Source organism: Hippocampus comes, unplaced genomic scaffold (assembly GCF_001891065.2).
Source record: "Hippocampus comes isolate QL1 unplaced genomic scaffold, H_comes_QL1_v1.1 scaffold135, whole genome shotgun sequence".
In the NCBI taxonomy this organism is placed as follows: Eukaryota; Metazoa; Chordata; class Actinopteri; order Syngnathiformes; family Syngnathidae; genus Hippocampus; species Hippocampus comes.
Genome location: NW_017805583.1, coordinates 2969666 through 2990791, shown reverse-complemented (window position 1 = coordinate 2990791; position 21126 = coordinate 2969666). Strand labels below are relative to the sequence as shown.

The window sequence follows — 21126 nt, the reverse complement described above, 5'->3', positions numbered from 1 at the left end:
ACTATTTGGTCAATGTGAAGACATACAAATCAGACTGTGTAATGCTTGCTTATGACAGAAATGACAAAATCCTAGGGCACCTGTATTTTTGTTTTGGTTCGGGGGCTGTGCATGTATCGTGAACAAATGGAGTCCACCTTTCACCCTCAGTCATATGTCCAAGTGGGATCACCTCGCTCCCAATAGTGATGGGGGGGGGGGGGGGGGGGGGGGATAAAAGCTCACGTGAATTAAGATCTTGAGATTGCAGTAAACCTGGTCGCACACATTTGTTCCATTTAAAATCACATGAAGGCACATCCTCAAACATCAAACAGGCATTAACATTTGCTCAGAGGAATTTTAACCCACTGTACACTTCCAACTGATACAGCTTGGTCCCAGTTAGTTGCAAACCAATGCGGTTACATGCAACACCAAGGTGCAACAAGAAATAGGAGTCAGTTGTGTCACAGATCCGACAGAGTCTACATTCCACCAATCGGAGAACAAAAATTGATTTGAGTAAATGAACAGGTTTGCTTTGGTTTCTTGAAAATGCAACAGTGGGATAACTTGTAATGACACAAAAATGAGCCCAGCCAGTGGGTCAATACGTGCACCACGAGGTGAACGACCCGACCATTTGTCGGATCCAAACAAAGGACATGAAAGCTAAACACTCACTCATATGCTGAAAGATAAAACATTTTTTTTCTGAAGCGAAACCAGAAGCAAGGCAGCTCTCTTAAGTGTCTAGCTGACTAAAAATATATACTTAATCAATTTTGGGATGCCCCGCTGAATGTGAATGGAAGAACAAGTGGTGCCTTTCAGAAACACTAAATGCATTAATTCAACGGGTGATGGGGGGGTGGGACCTAACTCCCAACGCTCGAGTATCAAATTCCTGAACAGTTATTTTGAATTTCTAAATGTAAAGTTGTGACATAGAATGGGTTACGCCTATCTGATTATTGTAAATAAAAAATGAAAAAAATAATAAAAACAATTTTCTTTTGCACTGCACCTTTCATACATATTTTCCATGAAATGACACAGTACATTCAGAGACAAGAAGAAAAAGGAAATCCTCATGCTGGCACCAAGATCCTGAGATGTAACTAATTTTGTTTAGATCTATTAAAAATATACACAGTCATTTGATCTAGCACTCCTGCATTGTGACCTTAAGAAATAAATACCCTCTAAATCTACTTTGAGAAGTACCTAATCTCAGGTACTGGTGCAAAATAAGAGTCAGTTCGAAGTGACTGCGAGCTGCTCACTGGGAGTACATCCAGCACACCAGCAGACCAAAAGCCAATGCAGCACCAGCACCGACGTTAAGCAGAATGGGTCTCCAGTACTGCCACTTCTCTTTTTTTCTCTCCGAGTCGCTCAGTCTCTGTTTCATCTGCTGGACCTTCTGTGAGGTGCTGGCAATCCTCTCTTCACGGTGTCGCTTCTTCACACTACAAGGAAGGGAAGCAATGAGTCATCAACAAACCAGATGCTTACGCCGTGAGTCGGATGATATTTCCCATGATTCTTAGATGCAAAAGCAGGAGGTCATTTTAGTTCTGTTATGGCAAAAAAAATAAAGACTGCCGGCGATTAGATGCGGATGAGAATGCAAACATGATTGCTAAAGTAAATAGCAAGGGATGTAACTTTCTGTCGACCTCTTGGTCTCAAACACTGGAATGATATTGTCCCATATTGCAACATTGAAACCCGCCACCAGGAATAGCTTGCATTAGGCACACGTTTCCCACAATTCTTAGAAGCAGAGTGTAGTCCTAGTTCTGGTATGACGAAAACATATGGCCTGCTAGTGAGTGATTAGTGTGGATGAGAATGCCACACAAACATAATAGTAAGTAATTTGAATTGAAAGACGACAAACTGAAGAGCCGACAGTCATCAATACAGAGGGCGCACGACATTACAAAGCGCATAAAGCATTTTAAGTGCGGCTTATAGTCCGAAAAATCTTACCTGGACACAAGTACAGTAGTAGTACATTCTGTATCCCGATCAATTATCAAGAAACAATCGCAAATTGAATGTTTTTGACGAGTCCATGTTTACAAACTTGTCATGACTTTAAAGTCCTTTCCTGTCATACAAAACCCTCCGTGTCTCCGGGTTTTTTCGACTATCTCAGCATTTCATTTTTGTGCGTTGTTTTTTAACAACATAATCTATTCAACTGGATAAATTACCAATGCATTACTCTATTTTTTCCCCTCTTAATTACATTTCAAGTCAGTGAGATTTCTTTGACAGATAAAACCGACAAAAAAATGGTTTACTTACTGTCCAGTGCTCTCTGCCTCGCTGTGGTCTTGGTACTGTGGCTTCTCTACCAGCAAGGGCATGTGGTCTTTTGAGGTGAGCTGGAACTCCATGCAAGGTCTGCTGTTGTTTAAGTGAGGTCTCGGTGGAGGGAGAGGTGGAGGCAGCTCTGTCTCCAAATCATCTCTGGACATCACCACTGGCTTGACCTGATACCAGGCAAAGTACAAAAACAGAATGATTTTAGCATATTTTTAACAATACAAATTTCAGCTTAAAATCAACTATCCGCACATGCTTTAAAGATGATCACATCTCCTCCTCCGCATTGTGTTTTAACTACCGGTACTTTATGTCCAAACCAGCAATAAAAGGCATCCGTTTGTTATCTTATAATCCAGTGCTAAATATGAAATCATCACTTTTCAGGCAACCCCCAAAACAATATTTTTGTTCAACCATCATCATTGCATCATTGAAGCAAGCATGACATTTTCAAAACTGGTCAACATTTGACCCACACATGTGGAGTGGTCAATGGTATACAATATTTTTGTGAGCAGAATGTTAATTTGCCAAATAGCGTGAAGAAGTTTTGTTTTGCGAATTGCATAACACAGCAGATGAAAAATGCAAGGTCATCAGGGGCATTCAAGAGCGCGCCATCAGCTCCAGTGCTTCACCAGCCATGAACCTAACGACGTCACTGACTAAAATGACATGTATGCCATTTCCTGACATTGACGCACTTGCTTTTGTTAGATTCAGCAAAAGAGTCATAGGGCACGCTGCTTTCTTTTTTCTTTTTTTTTTTTTTAAACAAATGTAATCTTTTGTTGTTGGAATTTAATTTCTACTTTAAGTAAAAAGCCTCTCTCTAATAATTTCCTCAATTTAAAATATTAAAAATAGCAAGTATCAATAATTGATCAACTCACTACCATTTTTTTCTTTTAATTCCATTTACTAAAGTGGACTAAAATAATAAACCCAGCTGTCCCCTTCAGTCAAAGCGCTACCTGTGCTGAACTGTTGGTCCCAAGGAGTTTGGCTCCCTCGATGACGGCCATGTACGAGAAGCGCAGCTGATCAGGAGTCTGGATCAGGCCCATGCGGTATTCCCTCATGTCCAGAAGGACCTTCTGTATGTCCACTGAGGACGGATTATTCCTCCGATCCATCTGGAAAAACACATTTTCCCTATTTGATTAAAAGGACCGGGCAAATCCATGCTTTGGAAAACAGTTGACACGGTTGCATTGCTTGTCACATGAAGCAAAATCTAAATCTTGGAACTATATTTAATCAGACTAGGGAAAAGGTAGCAGACAGTCTTGGAGGCCCTTTTTTTTTACATTTCTTAATTCCTATGCCTTCATTATAGACCTACACCACATAATAGTTTATTTTTGTTTTTACAGTATGTTTACTTGTATCTGTGAATGTATAACGAGGCAAGATGAATTTTATAAATCCAACAAGGATTTTCTGATCTCACCTGCAGCTGGTTATTATTATTAGATCAGATTGATTTTTGGAGTGTGGATTTATGACTCTCGGTCAACTCATATCAACCCTATGATAGTACTTGTTACTATTCACACTGGCCAAATTTGAAAACAATCTCTGTTCTCACCAAGACCAGGCAGGTGTCCACCAAGGCAAAGGTCCCAGAACGCCCAATCCCAGCACTGCAGTGCACAACTGAGGGCCCGTGCTCTGTGCCCAGTGAACAAGACTCCCGAACCTTGAAAAGGAAGTTGAGGAAGGAGGCAGGAGATTCTGGCACACCAAAATCCGGCCAGGCGGTGTAGTGAAAGTGATAAATCGATCTCCACTCCCCCGTCTGTGACAGACAATGTGGGACCTTAATAGTGATCTGAGTGTTGTGTGAACAGATTTCTGCACAAACAGGCTCATTTGACAACACGATTCATGGGAAAGAAAGTTTAGACGCTGCAGCTGCCAAAACCATCACACTACATATGGGAATCTCCCTTTTAAATAGACTAGATCTTACCTTGATGTTTTGTAATTTTAGCACACGGATTGTGAAATAGGAATGATCCTCCTCTGACAGTAGCCTGACAACAAAACCGGTGTCAGTGAAGGACATTTGTTGTTCCGCCGTAGTTGGCCAGTACTGCGCACACTTTTCCTGGAAAAATAAATAGGAATTTATTAAGAATGGTAGAAATAAAAGTATGAGCGTGGTGAACTAAAGGCTTGCACAGAACAAAAACAAGCACGAACTTGGTGACATACGGCAACCGATGTACATTAGGGAAGGAGGTGATGCGGGAAGCTTTTTAGCTGGCAAGCTAGCTGGTGGCTAGTGCCTTTCATCAGAGTGTGGAAAGCCCTGCGATGACTCGGTGGGATATATTCTATCCACTGGCAACTTTAAGCATGTATAATTTTGCGGCACAAACATGTAGGGATGTTGAAGGCATAAGAGAGATGCGAGATATTCTTGTATTTGATTTACAGCTGAGCAAGGCGTGGTTTCAGCAAATTCTGCACACGCGGCCACAGCATTGGGAGAGCAGAAACATTGGCTTCCCTTTTTAAAAAAAATCGAGACCCGCCCTTTTTTGATCATTCCAATTTGGCAGGATTGTTAACAACACTCTTCTGTGGCGAGTTTCAAATTTACAATCTTACCTATTACCCATGACAAAACTCTTTTCAACTCTGCATTTTTTTGCTTTTTCCAGGTGGACTGTCCAGAAGTTTTAAAGGCATTGCTATGGAGGGGGGACACAAACCTTCACATCAAATTGCCACGCACTGGGGGTGACTTAAACAAATCAAAGCATGACTTTTATGTGGTTAGGAGTTTCCCCAACATTATCAGAAAGATCACTTTATTTTCCGTATTTCTCTTCCACGAACAATTGCCTCTATAAAAATGCAAAATCCTCAATTAAATACAAGTCATGAGTTATTGAAATGTTTTGCGTGCAAATCCATCACCACAAAGACGAGACGCCGAGCTTCGATCCTCCACACGTACAATTCCGCCGTATTCTTATTTTCAGGGTGGTTACAGTCGGCAATACCTAGAACTTGATAGCCTAAGCCCGGTTTCCAAGAAGCAGTCAAGTTCTGTTCTCCACACTGTACGCTTTTTGTATGTCAAGGGTTCAAAGTTGTGCAGGGTCACATCCAGCAATCAGTGTAATTGGCCAACAGAGAATCGTCACAACAAGGATGGAATGAAACACAAACCAGTCCTTTTCTTAAAACAATGCCTGTCTTCTTCAAACAAACAACGTAATGCCAAAAGATACTGTAGTTTAAAGTCAGCACAGCACTGCTGCCTGGCAAAATACAACCATGAAAATATGTGCACTTCAGAAAACAAAGCAGGGCTGTTGATAATACAATATTTATTTTATGATGAAGTAAAAATCATCTTTACACGGCTTTATATTGTGATATTTAACACACTGTTATGCACATTAAATCTCTTTTTCTGCAGCTCTCTCTCCCACTTTCTGCCTTGATTTTAATCATCGAGGCTCTTCAAGTTGTAAAGGGAATTACAATTTTTTTTAGAGGGTTCAAAATTAACTCCATCATCAAGATGGCCCGCCAGAACATGTGAATCAATCAGTATTACAGCATTACATAGATCCTGTGTGAGTGTGGTGATTGCACCTTGGAACGAATGCGTGCTTTAAGGCTGAATGAACACAACTAATCAGATTTTTCCCAAAGGAGTCATTACTTTGCTGTCTCCTTGACTGTATTTAGCATTTGCAAAAACAGACAAAACTCGGTGACGTTATCACATTTTGGTTTATCTTTACTCAACCGTAAAAACATGTTTGCAAGCGCACGTACACCGAAATTAAATCTCATCGCTAACAATACAGTGGAAAGGATGACCAAGATGATTGCTGCTATCATCAAAACACGGCTTCATGTTTTGGTGATATGAGGGTGGAGCAAAATCTTTGCAGGATGTTTTGGGTCATGACTGCACCTCTTTACTGCGTGGAAGCTGAATGGTGACTTATGATAACAACTGATCCAGTCATCAAAAGTTGCACTCATGGGCTGTTTTTCAAGCCTTTCCAGGTTTGTTTCATGTAAAACTTGAGTGTTACTGCTCACATCTAAACTCCACTTGGAGAAGTAGTCTCTGCCCTCTTGCAAGTGAGGTGCGGTGCTGTTAGGTTTACCTTGTGACTACTCCATGGACCCAGAGGAAAAAGAAAACCATGGAAATCACAAATATATACCAACTAAATCCAGTTATCAGAAGCACTCTGAAGTCATATGAAATAATGAGCTGATGCAACCCCACTGACAGTTTTACAGTTTGCAACGTTTGAGTTTTACCACACAAGACATCAATCCATTTTTGGGTAACCAGCGTGAAACGCAACTTGCACGTAAATGTGAATACGTGACTCAAAACTTTGGTCCGGACTACAGAGGGATGAAAAAAAAATTGTGAGTGTGAGCGTGACATTTTTTTTCAGGTGCTATGCAAGCAGAAATTTTGGGCAGCCATCAAGTTTGCTAAATCCAGAAATAAGAACTGTTATCATACAACAAAGGTATTACCATTGTTACTGGTGAATCATGAGTCAAGTGATTTGTGTCAAAAGTGATAAATAGGATCACGAAAGTGGCAATAATATCCATGTATATAATGTGAGTATATAATTTGCAATAAATACAAGGGCCATGTAGCAATGTATTTATTAGTAGTAGATATAAAAAGTCCACACACACACCCCTATTCAAATGCCAAGTTTTTGTAACATTACAAAAATTAGACTTTAACATGGTGCAATGACTTTTAGTTTGGCACAAACATGAACGCGCTCATCCCCAATTGAGTTGAAATGTACTTACGGATCCCTTTTCAATGATTCTGTTCAGCATTATAACGGCTTTGGAACACTGCTCCCAAATCATCAGCCAGAAGTGACCACAAGTGTTCCTTAAAGGACCCTGTAAAGACCATTGAAAATAAATTTAGACATGGTCGTCACAAAGAGATTAAAAAAACGATCCACAGTTTTCCTCTCCAAATAAGCCTCGTTAAATAACCAAATATGCTGCTGTCAAAAATGTGAGTGTATCAAGTATGATAAACACACGTCTTGCTCGTAGCAGACCTCACCTGAGAAAGAATGTAAGCTCTACGGGCTTCTTCCACTGAGACTAAACTTGCATTGATGTAGTCATTTTCAGAACTTTCAAGTTTTACCCGGCTGTGATCATCTAAAGTCAGGAGAGACAGAATAGCGACGAGTCACAAAGACATTATTGACCGCAATGCAGATTAATATTTCAAGAAAGGTGAACAATATCATATTCCAATGAATCTCAAAAGCCTTATTGATACAATGGCAAAGCTGTGGAACCGAGCTCAACACTGATTCCTGATCTAAGTTCATAACATGTCAAAGCAGCCCAGTAAGAAAAATTCACACACTTTTCCCACCTTCGTTGTTGTCGGTTCATATAGAAAATTATATATAGTATTTATCAACTTTGTCGTTTTTGTTCAAAATGATACTACACTGCACTGCACTAAAAGGTGCTCTCTTCTTTATGGTGATGTTATTTCAACACAACATTACCTTTCCAATCATATCATGCTCATCTCAGCATACAAGTGTGTTCGGGAGACTTACACGGACTAACATCTCTGTAGCGATTCAAATTACGGTTCACAGCCAGTTTTGCCACATTGTAGGGATATTCATTGGCTTGGTTCCGGATCTCCTGTAGAAAGAAAAAATAAGACAAAGAATGTTAGCTTTGCATTAAAAGTGATTACTTGTTGGGAAATTGTCATCTCCTCTATAACGTGGTGTTTTAATTAGCATGGCCCTCATTGGACAAGAACTACTTTTTGTTATGTGCCGCACAATCTAGTACACACGTCATCAATCATAATCGATACAATCAGTATCGTCCACCAAGATGACAAAGCGATTTTCACTAGACGAGCTACAAGGTTTAACTCTGCAAGTAATCTTAACGCAATGCATGCTGCATTTGTTTCACTTGTTATTGCTTTCCTGCTTGACAGGTCTTTTGCAATAAATCCCGCTTCATTGTTTAACTCTTTTACTACGTTGCTGTTTTCACATGCTTCAGCAAAAACACTCCGTGACCATTGTTTAAGTGCTATAAAATAATTCTTTTACAAAAACAAGCCAGAGACGATTACAATAGCAATGGCACTTCTCAGGATATGCAAATTTGAATAGAAACTTCAGAGATACAAGAATATGCTGACTTTGGAACAATGTGTTGTCGCTAATTAGTAAATAATGCCATTTCTAATCTGTATGCAAAAATATTTAAGTTTAGCAAGAATGCCAAAATATGAGAGGTGAACACATCCAGGTGCACTGTGAAATTAAGTGTAAACACATGATATACAGTACTAATCTACCATACAGTCCCGGGCAAATGTTTTGGTAGCAACTCAATTCAACAACACGGCTAACGCTGCTACTTAAGTTTTAAAGGAAATCTAGGCATTTTTTTTCTCCTGCATTTTAAGACAGTTTCCAGGTGTCTTAAGATAACATTCAAAGCATCAAGCATTTCAACACATTTAACACCCTCTTTGTAAGTCCACGGAACTCAGTCTCAGGTGGTCTTGTCACATGCAAACGACCCACCGTACACTCTGCTCACTATTGCAAGCCTAATGGTAAATAAAGCTTTAATTGCCATGACGACCAGAGGCAGAGCTAGGCTGTTGATGGGACATTCATTCAAATCCTATCTACAAGAAAGCACAATGACAGAAATCATTTTATTCTTCAGAATTGTTGATGCTGCTTTTTACCTCAGGTTTATTCCTGCTTGTATTAAGAATGTGCTGAGCAAGGTTCTGGATATATGTGCATTTTATTTCATGAAACCATGATAAATAATGACTTCTCGGCCATGATGTTTGCTTGCTATGGTGTGAAAATACTGGATATAATCGACACTGACTTCAAGAATCAAACCTTCCATTCTAAAGACGGGTTGTTATAAAATTTGTATTCACACATGACTCCTGACTACTCTTGGCTACCACGTAGTTGAATGGTTCAGTTTGCTATCTACACTATATAGTAAATGGATTTATTGGTTGCTCCCTCTAAATTATGGCCTGGTCTCTTGGGGGAAATGCAGAAAAAATAATGTTCAAATAGCACCACCGGAGCCCCAAAAGATGTCGACTCACGGGGCATCTGCCCTGTCAACCAGATGGCCAGTCCAGCCCTGGCTCAGGTTAATTAAAAAAATAAAAACGTGGTTACGGCTGAGTACACAATATGTAGTACAGTAATTAGTTAATAACTTTACAAACTCCAAAAGCAGCAAATTGGAAAGGTGAAACATGAACAAAAGGGAAACATAAAATACAAATACACTACAATACAGTGATTTGCACTGCCAAAACATCTGATCATAAATATTTAATACAGTATCAAGATAATTAGTACTTTCAAGGATATTATTGTACACGTAAGACTCTCAGCACGGTGATTGTGCAGTGTACTAACATGAAACAAACAACTGTTTTCGACGATAAAAGTAACAGTTTGTTTTCATTGACAATGCTGCTCTTTTTGTTGTTACGTTCGTGTTGCTTTTGGAAAACCGACGTAGCTTTTATCTGACATGGTCACAGCTTGGGTTAAACCGGAACTTAAGTGTGATAATGTGAACGCACGGCTCCCTTGGAGATGGCGGTACAACACGTGCCTTCTTTGGAAGTCCCGTTGATGACGACTTCTCAGAAACTGACGCGAGCGTGTACCGCTGCTGCGGTCAAATGGCATTAGCTAACTGAGCTCAACTTAGAACACAGCATTTGCACGTTTTCTGGCTACGGAAGTCGAGGACTACTAGCACAGAAAGCTACTTCTCCTTAGTCTTTCAAGAAAAGTGGGTGGGTTAAATAAGCCTCATTCACAAAAATAGATTAAATAGCCACGTGATTGACATTAGACGGCTCGCTTGGAAAGACATCTGAAGTTTAAAAAAAATGTGTTTGCAATAAAATTAGCGTAGTAGTTTAATTAGCAAACGCGCGTCATCAAAACACCAGAGGCCCAGTAAATGCCGACAAACTTACGTTGTAAATGTTTTGCCATCCCCCGGAGAAATCAATGTCTTCAAATTCTTGCTCCATTGTAAAGTTAAATAGCGCCTCGGACACTTTCTGGATAACTAAATGATGTTTGCGGCAGCCTTCACCAAGTTACTCCCCTCGAGCGGCCATCTACACGGTTTACAGTGGTGTGGGACCGTGGGGATCCCTGCGGGGAGTCTGTCAGTTTGCCTGTCTCTCTGTCTGTCTGTCTGTCTGCTACTCCACTACAACCACAAGCTGATGACGTTTGCTTGCCAGCTCTCCCCCTCCCCTCTCGACTCCAGGCTTTGTGCATGTCGCCCTCTTTACATTGGAAACACAAACTGTTTTCTTGACGTTAAATTCGTTTTAAACGTTTAGACAAATGAGAGAATGAAATAAATAATCATAATCATGGACACATGAAGTATCATACTTGTTTTTTTTTCCCCAGGAAAACTATCTGGCAACCGAGTGATTGAGGAAGCAGGGGAGGCAGACGGTGTTCAGCTATTTGAACGTTATGCATGTGTTATGAAGTACAAAAATAGGGTGAGAAGCAAATTTAAGAAAGAATTAACAAATACATGAAGAAATATAGCGAAGTAAAATAAGTCGATCTTTTCTTTTCATGTTTAATCTTTAATGTTTTTCTTTTAATCGTATATTAATCAATCAATTTATGATCATGATTGTGTGGTAAACATTCCGATTTTAAGGAAGTGATCAATTGTACCTTTTACACTGCAGTGTAGTAAAAATGTCACCGGCTTCTCTGAGTCCGCGCTCATCAAAGATGGACGGATGCAAATTGGAGCAGCGTGCTATGGTCTGACAAGTCCACATTTCAATTGTTTTGGGAAATTGTGGATGTCGTGTCCTCTGGGCCAAAGAGGAAAACAACATAAGTTCAAAAGTTTTTTTCATGGCTTATTTCATCAAGACAACGTCAAACCACATTCTACATGTGTTCCAACAGCATGACTTCGTAGAAAAAGAGTACCAGTACAAGACTGGATTGCCTGCAGTCTAGACCTGTGTCCCAATGAAAATTTATGGTGCATTATGGAGCGTAAAACATGGCAACGGAGACCCAGGACTGCTGAACAACTGAAGCTAGAAAGAATTCCACCAACAAAGCTTCAAAAGTTAGTGTACTTAGTTCCGAAACGTTTATTGAATGTCGTTAAAAGAAAAGGTGATGTGATTAACACAGTAATAAACATGCCCCTGTCTCAGCTTTTTTGGAACGTGTTACAGCCATAAAATTTGCTAAAAACAGTAATATTTATCAGTTTGAACATTAAATGTCTTGTCTATGTAGTGTATCAATTCAATATATGTTGTGTATGATGATTTGCACATCATTGTATCGTCTTTTAATTTATCTTTAACATAATGTCTCGACTTCATTTGAATTCGGTTTGTAAAACGGAGCAATTTATAGATAGGTAAGGTATATTAAATAAATGAAATTTAACCAAACATACAAACAAGAATTTCATAGTACCAACAAAGATAAAAAGCATTAGAGATATTTATTTTAATTTCTATTTATTTTTTTAGGACAAGAGAATTTGATAAAAGATTTAAAAAGTAATAGTTCAGCCAAAACAGGATTCATTGCAGCTCAATGGGGGCGGTAATGCACTATTCCGGTTTGCAAACAGCCCTCGAAGAAGAAGAAGAAGAAGAAGAAGAAGAAGAAGAAGAAGAAGAAGAAGAAGAAGAAGAAGAAGAAGAAGAAGAAGAAGAAGAAGAAGAAGATGATGATGATGATGAAGAAGACAAAGAAGAAGAAGAAGAAGAAGAAGGAAAAAAAACCGGGGGGAGAAAAAGAATAGAATCGTCAAATTTACGTCACTTTTCCTATCTTCCTACCTTGACTTTATGGCCAGGTCAAACATTATAAAGTGGCATAAAAGTGGTGTCATGCAACCACGGTAGCACAGGGGTAGCATTTGTCTAATTGTCTTAATGCGCCCCACTGTGGTCACATGTAGTAATCACATGCGGTGAAGTTATTGGCGGCAACGGCCCGCCAACAAATACTGTACATCACGTCATGACAGTCTTGTTAGCTTGAGGAGTGTGTTGTGAGTTTCGTGTAGCTGCATTTGCAAACATGTTTGTTGCACGCAGCATTGCAGCAGATCATAAAGATCTGATTCATGATGTGTCGTATGATTTTCATGGTCGGAGAATGGCGACTTGTTCCAGTGACCAAAGTGTCAAAGTAAGTTAACTCGAGTTAGCCTTAGTAGCCTTACTTGACTGTAGCCACTTTCCCAACACGTTGCGCGTACTGTTGAGTTTACTCAGTTGCATTTGCTAATTTTTCGACAGACGTGGGCAAGGCATTTATTGTCTGCGAGTTGTGGCGTTTTCGAATAATGTGGCTTCATCGGAAATAGTTTGGCCAAAATAGCATGCATGCTAGGTTATGCTGCACACGTTGTAACGGAAGAGTAGTCCGACCACAAGTAACTTACGACACACAATACAATGCAACTTTATTTATATAGCGCTGTCACAACAGCTGCAGATGTCCCAAATCGCTTTTGAGAACATTGTATTTAAAATAACAATAATACAACATCTATAAAACTAGCACATAGGTAATAGGTTTCCAGACACCATATAGTACTATATGACCGACAGTGATTTACGAATCTATGATCAATTGTAAACACTTCAATATAACCCCCCATACAGACGTGTTAGATATTACAGTGCTGGGAAAAGAGGCATTGATTGTCTTAACTCGGTGACAATCTTTTTTTCCCAGGTGTGGGACAAGAGTGAGAACGGAGAATGGCACTGTACTGCCAGCTGGAAGGTATGAACCGGCTGTGAGTTGTTCGTATTCCAAAATAGAAAATTTGTATTTCTACAGAAAGTCGCATGAAATGTGCACACCGAAGCACTTCTTATTTTCTGCACTCTCTTTTTTATGGATCAATGTATTTCGATTGGGGATACACTTGACAAGTTCTTCTCCGTGCTCACAGACGCATAGTGGATCCGTGTGGAGAGTGACCTGGGCTCATCCAGAATTTGGACAAGTTCTTGCTTCATGCTCCTTTGACAGGACAGCGGCTGTCTGGGAGGAGATAGTAGGAGAGTCAAATGACAAACAGAGAGGACAGAGCCATTGGGTCAGTGCCACACCAGAATATTGTTTGACTCTTGCATGAGTTACACATGACATCCCTGAAGGGAAACCTAACATTTACTTGAGAAATTCACAGTTGCAAATAATTCCATATAGGCTTGGATTAACAGTTGTCCATCTGTCATAGAGTTTCTTGTCAAACAACTCAACTCAACTGTATTTATAGAGCACTTTCAAACAGCCATCGCTGCATACAAAGTGCTGTACATGGAGCAATTCAACATATACAACAAACAGTAAAGCAAATCGGTAATAAAGACGGTAGAAAGCACCGAACAGCAAAACCAAGAACAAATCTAAGTCATGCTGACAAACAAGCAAGTCATGTTACAAAAACCTTTTGACATCTAAAATGACGACTACATGGCATATATAGTTTTATTTATGTGTGTATAAAAAAAGCTTGCATGGTGTGTTGCACTTATGAAATGAATGAAGTGTTATGGAGAAAACAGTATTTTTTAATTTTTGAAAAGAAAAAAAATAACTCTGGGAAAATTAGGCTTGGTTGAAGCTTCCATTTAAATATAATAATCACTGTTAATTTCCTCCTCAAATTCCTGAAATTAAAGCCAAACTAAGATTATCCACCTCTAGAAAACCAAAAATGCCACCTGGTTCTGTGTTCATTACAGTAACTTAAACAATCGTTGAATCAACCATTATTCTTGACTTCTTTAAATGCTTTCACAGTCAGAACGTCCCCCCAAGGAAAATGGTAACTTCGATGTGGCCCGCGACAAAAATGAGTTTGACAACCCCGCTATACACAATCATAAGGTGTTATCAGTGGGCGGAAGCATTGTTTGTTTTGAACATAGTTCATCATGTAGCATTAAATGTTCTGTTTTCTTCAGAAACCTTTGTTCTTGGATTCATGGTTCACCAACCATGGTCGAATACATCATAAAATTTTGGCGCCAGGTGTCGCACATTGGCAGTTGGGATATACATTTCAAGCAAACACCATTTTGTTTTAACACACACTCACACACACACTCTATCTATCTATCTATCCAACCCTCCCTCCCTCTGAGGCAGACGTGATAACCAGTTGATCACCGTGCCGCCTATATATAGATTTATATACAGATAGTACGTAGCTCTGTATACATACGCATGAGCATTAAGTACAGTACACCTTCTGTACTTTTATTTAAAACTCATTCAGTGCCAGCCATTTTCAGACCCTTCTTACCCTACCACGTGATATAATTTGTAACAATACATAAAGATGTACCTGGGATTGAATACCTGGATACTTTAAAAAACATGAAAAATTGTCCTTGCCATTAAATGATAAATATGCCTCTATTTACTGGACAATCCTTTTGAATGACTGAAAAAAATAGAAAGCAAAGTGGCAACATTTATTGATATGCAAGTAATAATTTCAACAATTGTTTTAGTTTGACAGTTTTCTGATATAATCTGTATGTTGCAAGACTAAACTTTCTCCCATTCATTTCTCTTAGATAAAAAGAACCACACTTGTGGACAGTAGAACATCAGTGACCGATGTGAAATTTGCTCCTAAACACATGGGCCTAATGCTGACCACGTGTTCAGCGGACGGAGTTGTGAGGATCTATGAGGCTCCAGACGTCATGAACCTGAGTCAGTGGTCCCTGCAGCATGAAATCTCTTGCAAACTCAGCTGCAGCTGCATTTCTTGGAACCCGTCCAGGTCAGAGCAATGTATTGTTGAAAGCTAAAGGTATTGTGTGTCGGTAATTGGCTGGAAAGGTTTTGTATCTTTATTGTTGATGCCTTTTCAGGGTTGTCTGTCTCTGATCCCAATCTGAGTGGGAGTCAAATAATTTGGGAATGCGACTCGGTGTAATTCCGACGTCTGACTACACGAATGTCGTCCGATTTTGAGCTGACAGACGTGTTGCAGACAAACGTAGTGCCTTGTAGCCGATCTTGAGTTGTCTTGACGTGTCACCCCGTGTAGTGTGACTTACTCAAAGATTGGTCATGACCACGATGACTAAGGTCTGGCACGCAAAATTCTTCTCGCCACATAGCGTGACATGTCCTACGTCGCCCTTCAATCCGTTCGTCGGCATTGAACAATAAGGAAGACTCTGCCCTCCTCCAAAAAGTGTCCGCCTTCCCCGGGAGCCAGAGCAGAAAAATGTACAGGGGTCAGCCTGTTCAAGTAGTATGCAAGTGCATCTTTGAGCAATATAGTCAAGCAAATTTTTTCAAGTATGGATGGTCTACATATGCAACATGATGCGTCTTTTTATTCGGGTTACACACAGGACAACTGTCCCCACTGTTCTCCTACTTTTGTCAGACCAATAAAGCAATGTCAAACATGACTGCATCTGTTAAGACAAAATTGAACTGACTTTGGAGCTTTTTAATCGTGGCTCTGTTCTAATACATCAAGTTAAATCGTGTATATCTTCACTCCCAACCAGCTCCCGCGCCCACCCACCAATGTTTGCAGTGGGGAGTGACGACGGCAACGTGACGTATGGTGGCAAAGTCCAGATCTATGAGTACAATGAAAACACAAGGTAAGGTTTCTCTCTTTCTCTGATATTTGTCACACCGTTTCCAGCATAATCAATTGATTAACTCCGAACTTAACTAATGTAACATTTTGTTCTTTACAATGTGGAAAAGAAAATATGCCAAAGCTGAGACTCTGGCGACCATCACAGATGCAGTTCATGACACTGCATTTGCTCCAAACCTGGGACGATCTTTCCATGTCCTCGCCATTGCAACAAAAGATGTCCGAATCTTTAAGCTTGTCCCTTTAAGGTGACTTATTCTGTGTTTTTGTTTGTCTTTTAAAGTTGACGTGTTTATGTGTGAGTCACAGATATGCATTGCAACATTGCACTGGGCACTTAATTGTTGTGCATCTTCATCTAGGAAGGAGAGCACCTCGACAGGACCCACCAAGTTTGAGGTGCAGATTGTCGCCCAGTTTGATAACCACAACTCCCAAGTGTGGCGTGTGAGCTGGAACATCACCAGCACCTTGCTGGCCTCTTCTGGGGATGATGGCTGCGTGCGTCTATGGAAAGGTCCGTAAAATTTTTAAAAAAAAAAAAGATACCATTCATAGTCTCAATTTGATTTAATTAAAAATTTAGGAAATGATTGTTCCGTATTAATTTAAAATATATATATATATATATATATATATATATATATATATATATATAAACAGCAACCCTACATAATTTGGGGAATTAGAAATGGTAAATATAAACACTCAAACAAAATTTCAAACAAACTGTCTGTTGAATGAGTCATCTCCTGTTTTTCCATTTAAAAATTGGAAATTGAAAAAAAGGAAAATGTATCGTTATCGGATCTATTATGTGTTTATTTAACACAAGCCAGGAAACAAAATACTGTAGTCATAATTTGGTAATCTCAAATTTGCTCTGCCTTGAAGCTGGATAATGTTCTGTGTATATACTTGACCCACACGTCATGAAAAGACGACAAATGTCACAATTGTTCCACAGGCCATATGGTGTAGAAAGCAATGAGCAGAAAAATGTCAGCAGCAAAAAAATGCTTTACACTGATAAATATATTGGAGAACCGCTGAGCTCAAGCACAAACTCCTTGGAGTTGCCACAAATGCGACTGAGACCGACATGCAGCGCCATGTGTAATTGTTTTATCCGCATGCATTGTCACTCAACCTCATGTTTTGTGTGCATGCATGTCACCAGATGGACTTCTGGTCACATTATTAGTCACATCATGGCCTGCAGTGAATGCAGCCATAGTGCTCTTTCTGTAATGCTTCCAATTAAGATTTGACACTGATAATTTTATCACAGTTTATCAATATACTTTTTCAACCTTTGTTTGAGGATAATGTCGGTGACATCCTTTTGTAAAAAATAACCCATTGATCCAGTATTTTACCACACATTGCACTTATTTTGGAAAGTGGCGTGTTATGAGCGTGTGGGCCTGTCTCTTGCAAATGAGGCACTTCGAACCCTGGTTACTCTGCATCATGGCCTATGCAGAGGATGACTTTCCTTACCGCACCGACCTGTGATAGATCTTTGCAACGCGGCATGGTTTTACTTCTCTACCAGAGCTACAATATTTCACTGGGCAATTAGTATATTGGATCCATACATGCGCAACATGCAACAGATGTCCCCGTGTTGACAACTTTCGAACATTTGAGAATTTAGCACTTATTGCTGACACGGTTGGACAGTTTGCATTGAGATTTTTGACAGTGTTCTAGGCTGCTGGCAGATTATGTCCATTGTTGGTGAATGTTTGGAATACGGATCCAGTAGGAGGTGCGAGAAGGCTAGACTGAACAATGCTTTAGCTTTGGAAAAGGTGATTACTGGACACTGCCTTACCACTGTTCATATTCTTCCACAGCCAACTACATGGACAACTGGAAGTGCACAGGCATCCTGAAGGGAGACGGCAGCCCGCTAACTGGTTCATCTGGTCAGCCCACAGTCATGAGAACTGTGGTGGGCTCCTCTGCTCAGGCCTCCCAGAATGCACTAAATGGAATTTCCGCAGGAAGGTAGGTGGTGTGGCTTGCCTGACACCACTCACCCATCCCAACCTGAGCCAGTCCCAACTGACAACTCGATATGCCTCACACTGTCTGGGACTCTGACCTCCCACTGACCAAACTCCTGGAGCCAAACTGCACTCATGCAAAGAGCTTGGCTTTTGTGGCTTTCCAGCATACAGGTTGTTGCCATTCAACCTGTGCAAACAGGTGTTACATCTTTTTGTTTGTGTTTTGACATAAGTATTTTTTGTTTTGTACTGATGCTTGTTAATAATCCCATGCTTCGATTTTGCAGTGTACCGGGGCTAACCACCATGCAATGTCAACTGAATAAACCTGTTCATATAAGTTGTGCCTCTTATTTCAAATACAAAAAAAATGTTTATGAAGTAGTGTGTCATAGGCAAACATCCAAATTGATTCGATGATTAATATGTTTGATTAGCCATTGTCCCAACCTTTCAAAATTTGTACAGTGCAACCTTGTAATTCGATTGACTCGCGACTCCGACAAATCTGAATTGAACTGAAAAATCGAGAATTAAAAAATTCCTCCAAGTTCGACCAAATTCTTGGAGCTCGAACACCCGAACATTTGCGAGTGGTTCTAAAGATAATGTTTTTAAATTTTTTCCTGTACAATTTTCTTAGCCTTGGGCTGAAGGCAGGACAGCAGCAAAGAAAAAAGGAAAGTGGTGCCAAAACACAGTGGTTTTGAGGAAGGTTTAATTGCTAAGTATGAAAATGGTGTGCGTGTTACAGATCTTGCTAACCAGTATCATATGGCTAAGTCAAAAAAATTGTACTTTTTTTTTTTTTTTTTTTTGGTATTGTACGTGTTTTTACATAAATACGAATTTGTTGTGTTTGGAGCCTTTTTTACATGATTTGCTATGAAAAAGTGTTTCGGAGGCTGAGCAAATCAGACTTCAAACACTTCACAAGAAGAAATTATGTTTTTCGAGGTTGCACTGGAATGCTAAAATACATTTGTGCTTGATATAGCTCAACATTTAAATTGTAACTGCTGACATCTTGACCGCATACCTTACCACCACCTTCTGTACTCGCAGCAGAAAATACATTTGTGTCAATGAATTTCATATGAAAACAAACTCTTGTTGTTACTTTGTTTTAAAATATAGATAATGTCATGAATGTCCAGATTAGATGTATCATCTCATGATATGGTCTTTGGATCACACCCAACATATTTCAATGTATCTAAAGTTCACTCTCGCAAACCTGGCGCATCAATAACCGGTGCCTTTGTCCTTATCTTGTATGTTTGTATTTTCATTAAATGTTCTTTAAATATATAAATTCTAACAAGACGTGCTTAAATTTGCAAGCATTTTTAAAATATGAACATATTTTCAGCTCATTTTCTAACTGCTGACAATAGATTATACTGTGTGTTGTATGGCAGATTGAAAAGAGGCCTTTCCTTCTAAGAGCTGCAGCATCTTGCATATTACTAACCTCTCTTCCGTGATATTATTTGTGTCATTACGCATCCTGCATGAATGTTTTGTGTCTGGGTGTCTAATTTTGTACTTATTGTGTCTCAAAGGACATGACAAATACTGCAGTGTATATCTCTATACCAGTGGTACTTAACCTTGTTCAAGGTACCGAACCTAACCACTTCATATGCACATTCACCGAACCCTTCATGAGTGAAAAATAAAAATATGATTTTTTTGGGGGGGGAACAAATTCAAGACATTAAAAAATGCATTTATTAAAAACAGAATAAAAAAAAATACAATTTCAAGACATAAATATACGTTTATTAAATTGTGCACATAATGAACCAGCCAGTGATGGCCAAGTGGGCGTGTCATAACTAATTGACATGTTTAGTCGGGTTGGCAGAGGCTTCGTCAAACTTCTGAGACCGCTTCACCGAACCCCTAGGGTTCGGTTGAACCCAGGTTAAGAACCACTGCTCAATACCATAACTTCAGTAATTCTTATACAGTATGTGACTTCATTTTCTTTTAATGCCATTTTCTACTTAAATTCTGTTTGTCCATTTTCCATTCTTGTTTTTGTCTCTTGTCATTTGTTGTGACTTCAGGTATTTCTTTCCGCCTCTGGATCCCCCCAGAGCTGCAACCGGGCATGGTCACCTGCTGCCTCCCCCCTCACTCATAGAGCACTGTGATGTTGAGCACAATCAGCCTCAGCAGCAGTCCGTATCATGCAGACTTTCCTCCAGATCATTGGTGTCCTTGTCCGAGTCTGACGGGCAGTAACATTGCATATCGATTGCATATAGGCTACAAATAAGGAACGATGTGGTAGGCGAGATGGGTCGCACATATGCTTCAAACTGAGATTTGTATTTTTGTCCTATACCTTTTTTTCTTGTATATATATACATGAAAATAAAGTCCAACCCAGGTCTCAAATTGCCTTACTATTGCTACCAACAATGCTGCATCCAAACCTTTTCTCTGTCAACTGTTTCAAAGGTAAACTAACTGGATACAATTCAGTGACAGGATGTGGAATTTTTTTTTTTTTTGACAACTCTGATTTATTTTTTTTTACGGAACTTGCTGCTCATTGTAATGTAATTTTAAGGAATTATTAACGCTATTTTTATGACGTAAAAGAGACCAATATGATTTGCAGTAGGCATCTTTTGTACACAACACACTTCAGGAGCATATTTGAATATAAGGCTGGCTAAGTCATTCAGAAATATACCTGTATGTTTATATGGCCTGTGTGTGTGTGTGTGTGTGTGTGTGTGTGTGTATATGTATATATCAAGTATCAAGTCAAGTACAACTTTATTGTCAAATGTGCTGCACAGATGAAATTTCTTCCCTCTCACAACGTACAACAAGAGGAGCCGCTGCGGGTGCCCGCGCCGCCACCAAAAGAAGAGTTAACATAAAATGACAAAATAATACAACACATGAGACACAGAAAATCGTGCAATCTTAACCACTTTCCCGCATACACTTTGTTGTCTGAGGCATTTATAGATGAAAGAGGAGC

The 21126-nt window shown here is 39.6% G+C and overlaps 2 protein-coding genes across 2 annotated transcripts; one reads left to right on the top strand and one right to left on the bottom strand.

The window, feature by feature from the left end:
* Positions 1–238: 238 nt before the first annotated feature.
* On the bottom strand, positions 239–10669 carry ptpn2a (protein tyrosine phosphatase non-receptor type 2a). The gene is made up of 9 exons (XM_019880053.1): positions 10397–10669; positions 7941–8031; positions 7424–7524; positions 7153–7251; positions 4301–4438; positions 3917–4126; positions 3300–3461; positions 2302–2489; positions 239–1454 (listed from the first exon to the last, which is right to left on the bottom strand). Exons 1-9 carry the CDS (start codon positions 10451–10453, stop codon positions 1265–1267), a joined length of 1236 nt encoding a protein of 411 aa, XP_019735612.1. The 5' UTR covers positions 10454–10669; the 3' UTR covers positions 239–1264.
* Positions 10670–12226: 1557 nt separating this feature from the next.
* seh1l (SEH1-like (S. cerevisiae)) lies at positions 12227–20520 on the top strand. The gene is made up of 9 exons (XM_019880091.1): positions 12227–12629; positions 13182–13232; positions 13405–13551; positions 15044–15255; positions 16001–16099; positions 16209–16349; positions 16464–16618; positions 17964–18117; positions 20195–20520. Exons 1-9 carry the CDS (start codon positions 12519–12521, stop codon positions 20370–20372), a joined length of 1248 nt encoding a protein of 415 aa, XP_019735650.1. The 5' UTR covers positions 12227–12518; the 3' UTR covers positions 20373–20520.
* Positions 20521–21126: the final 606 nt, after the last annotated feature.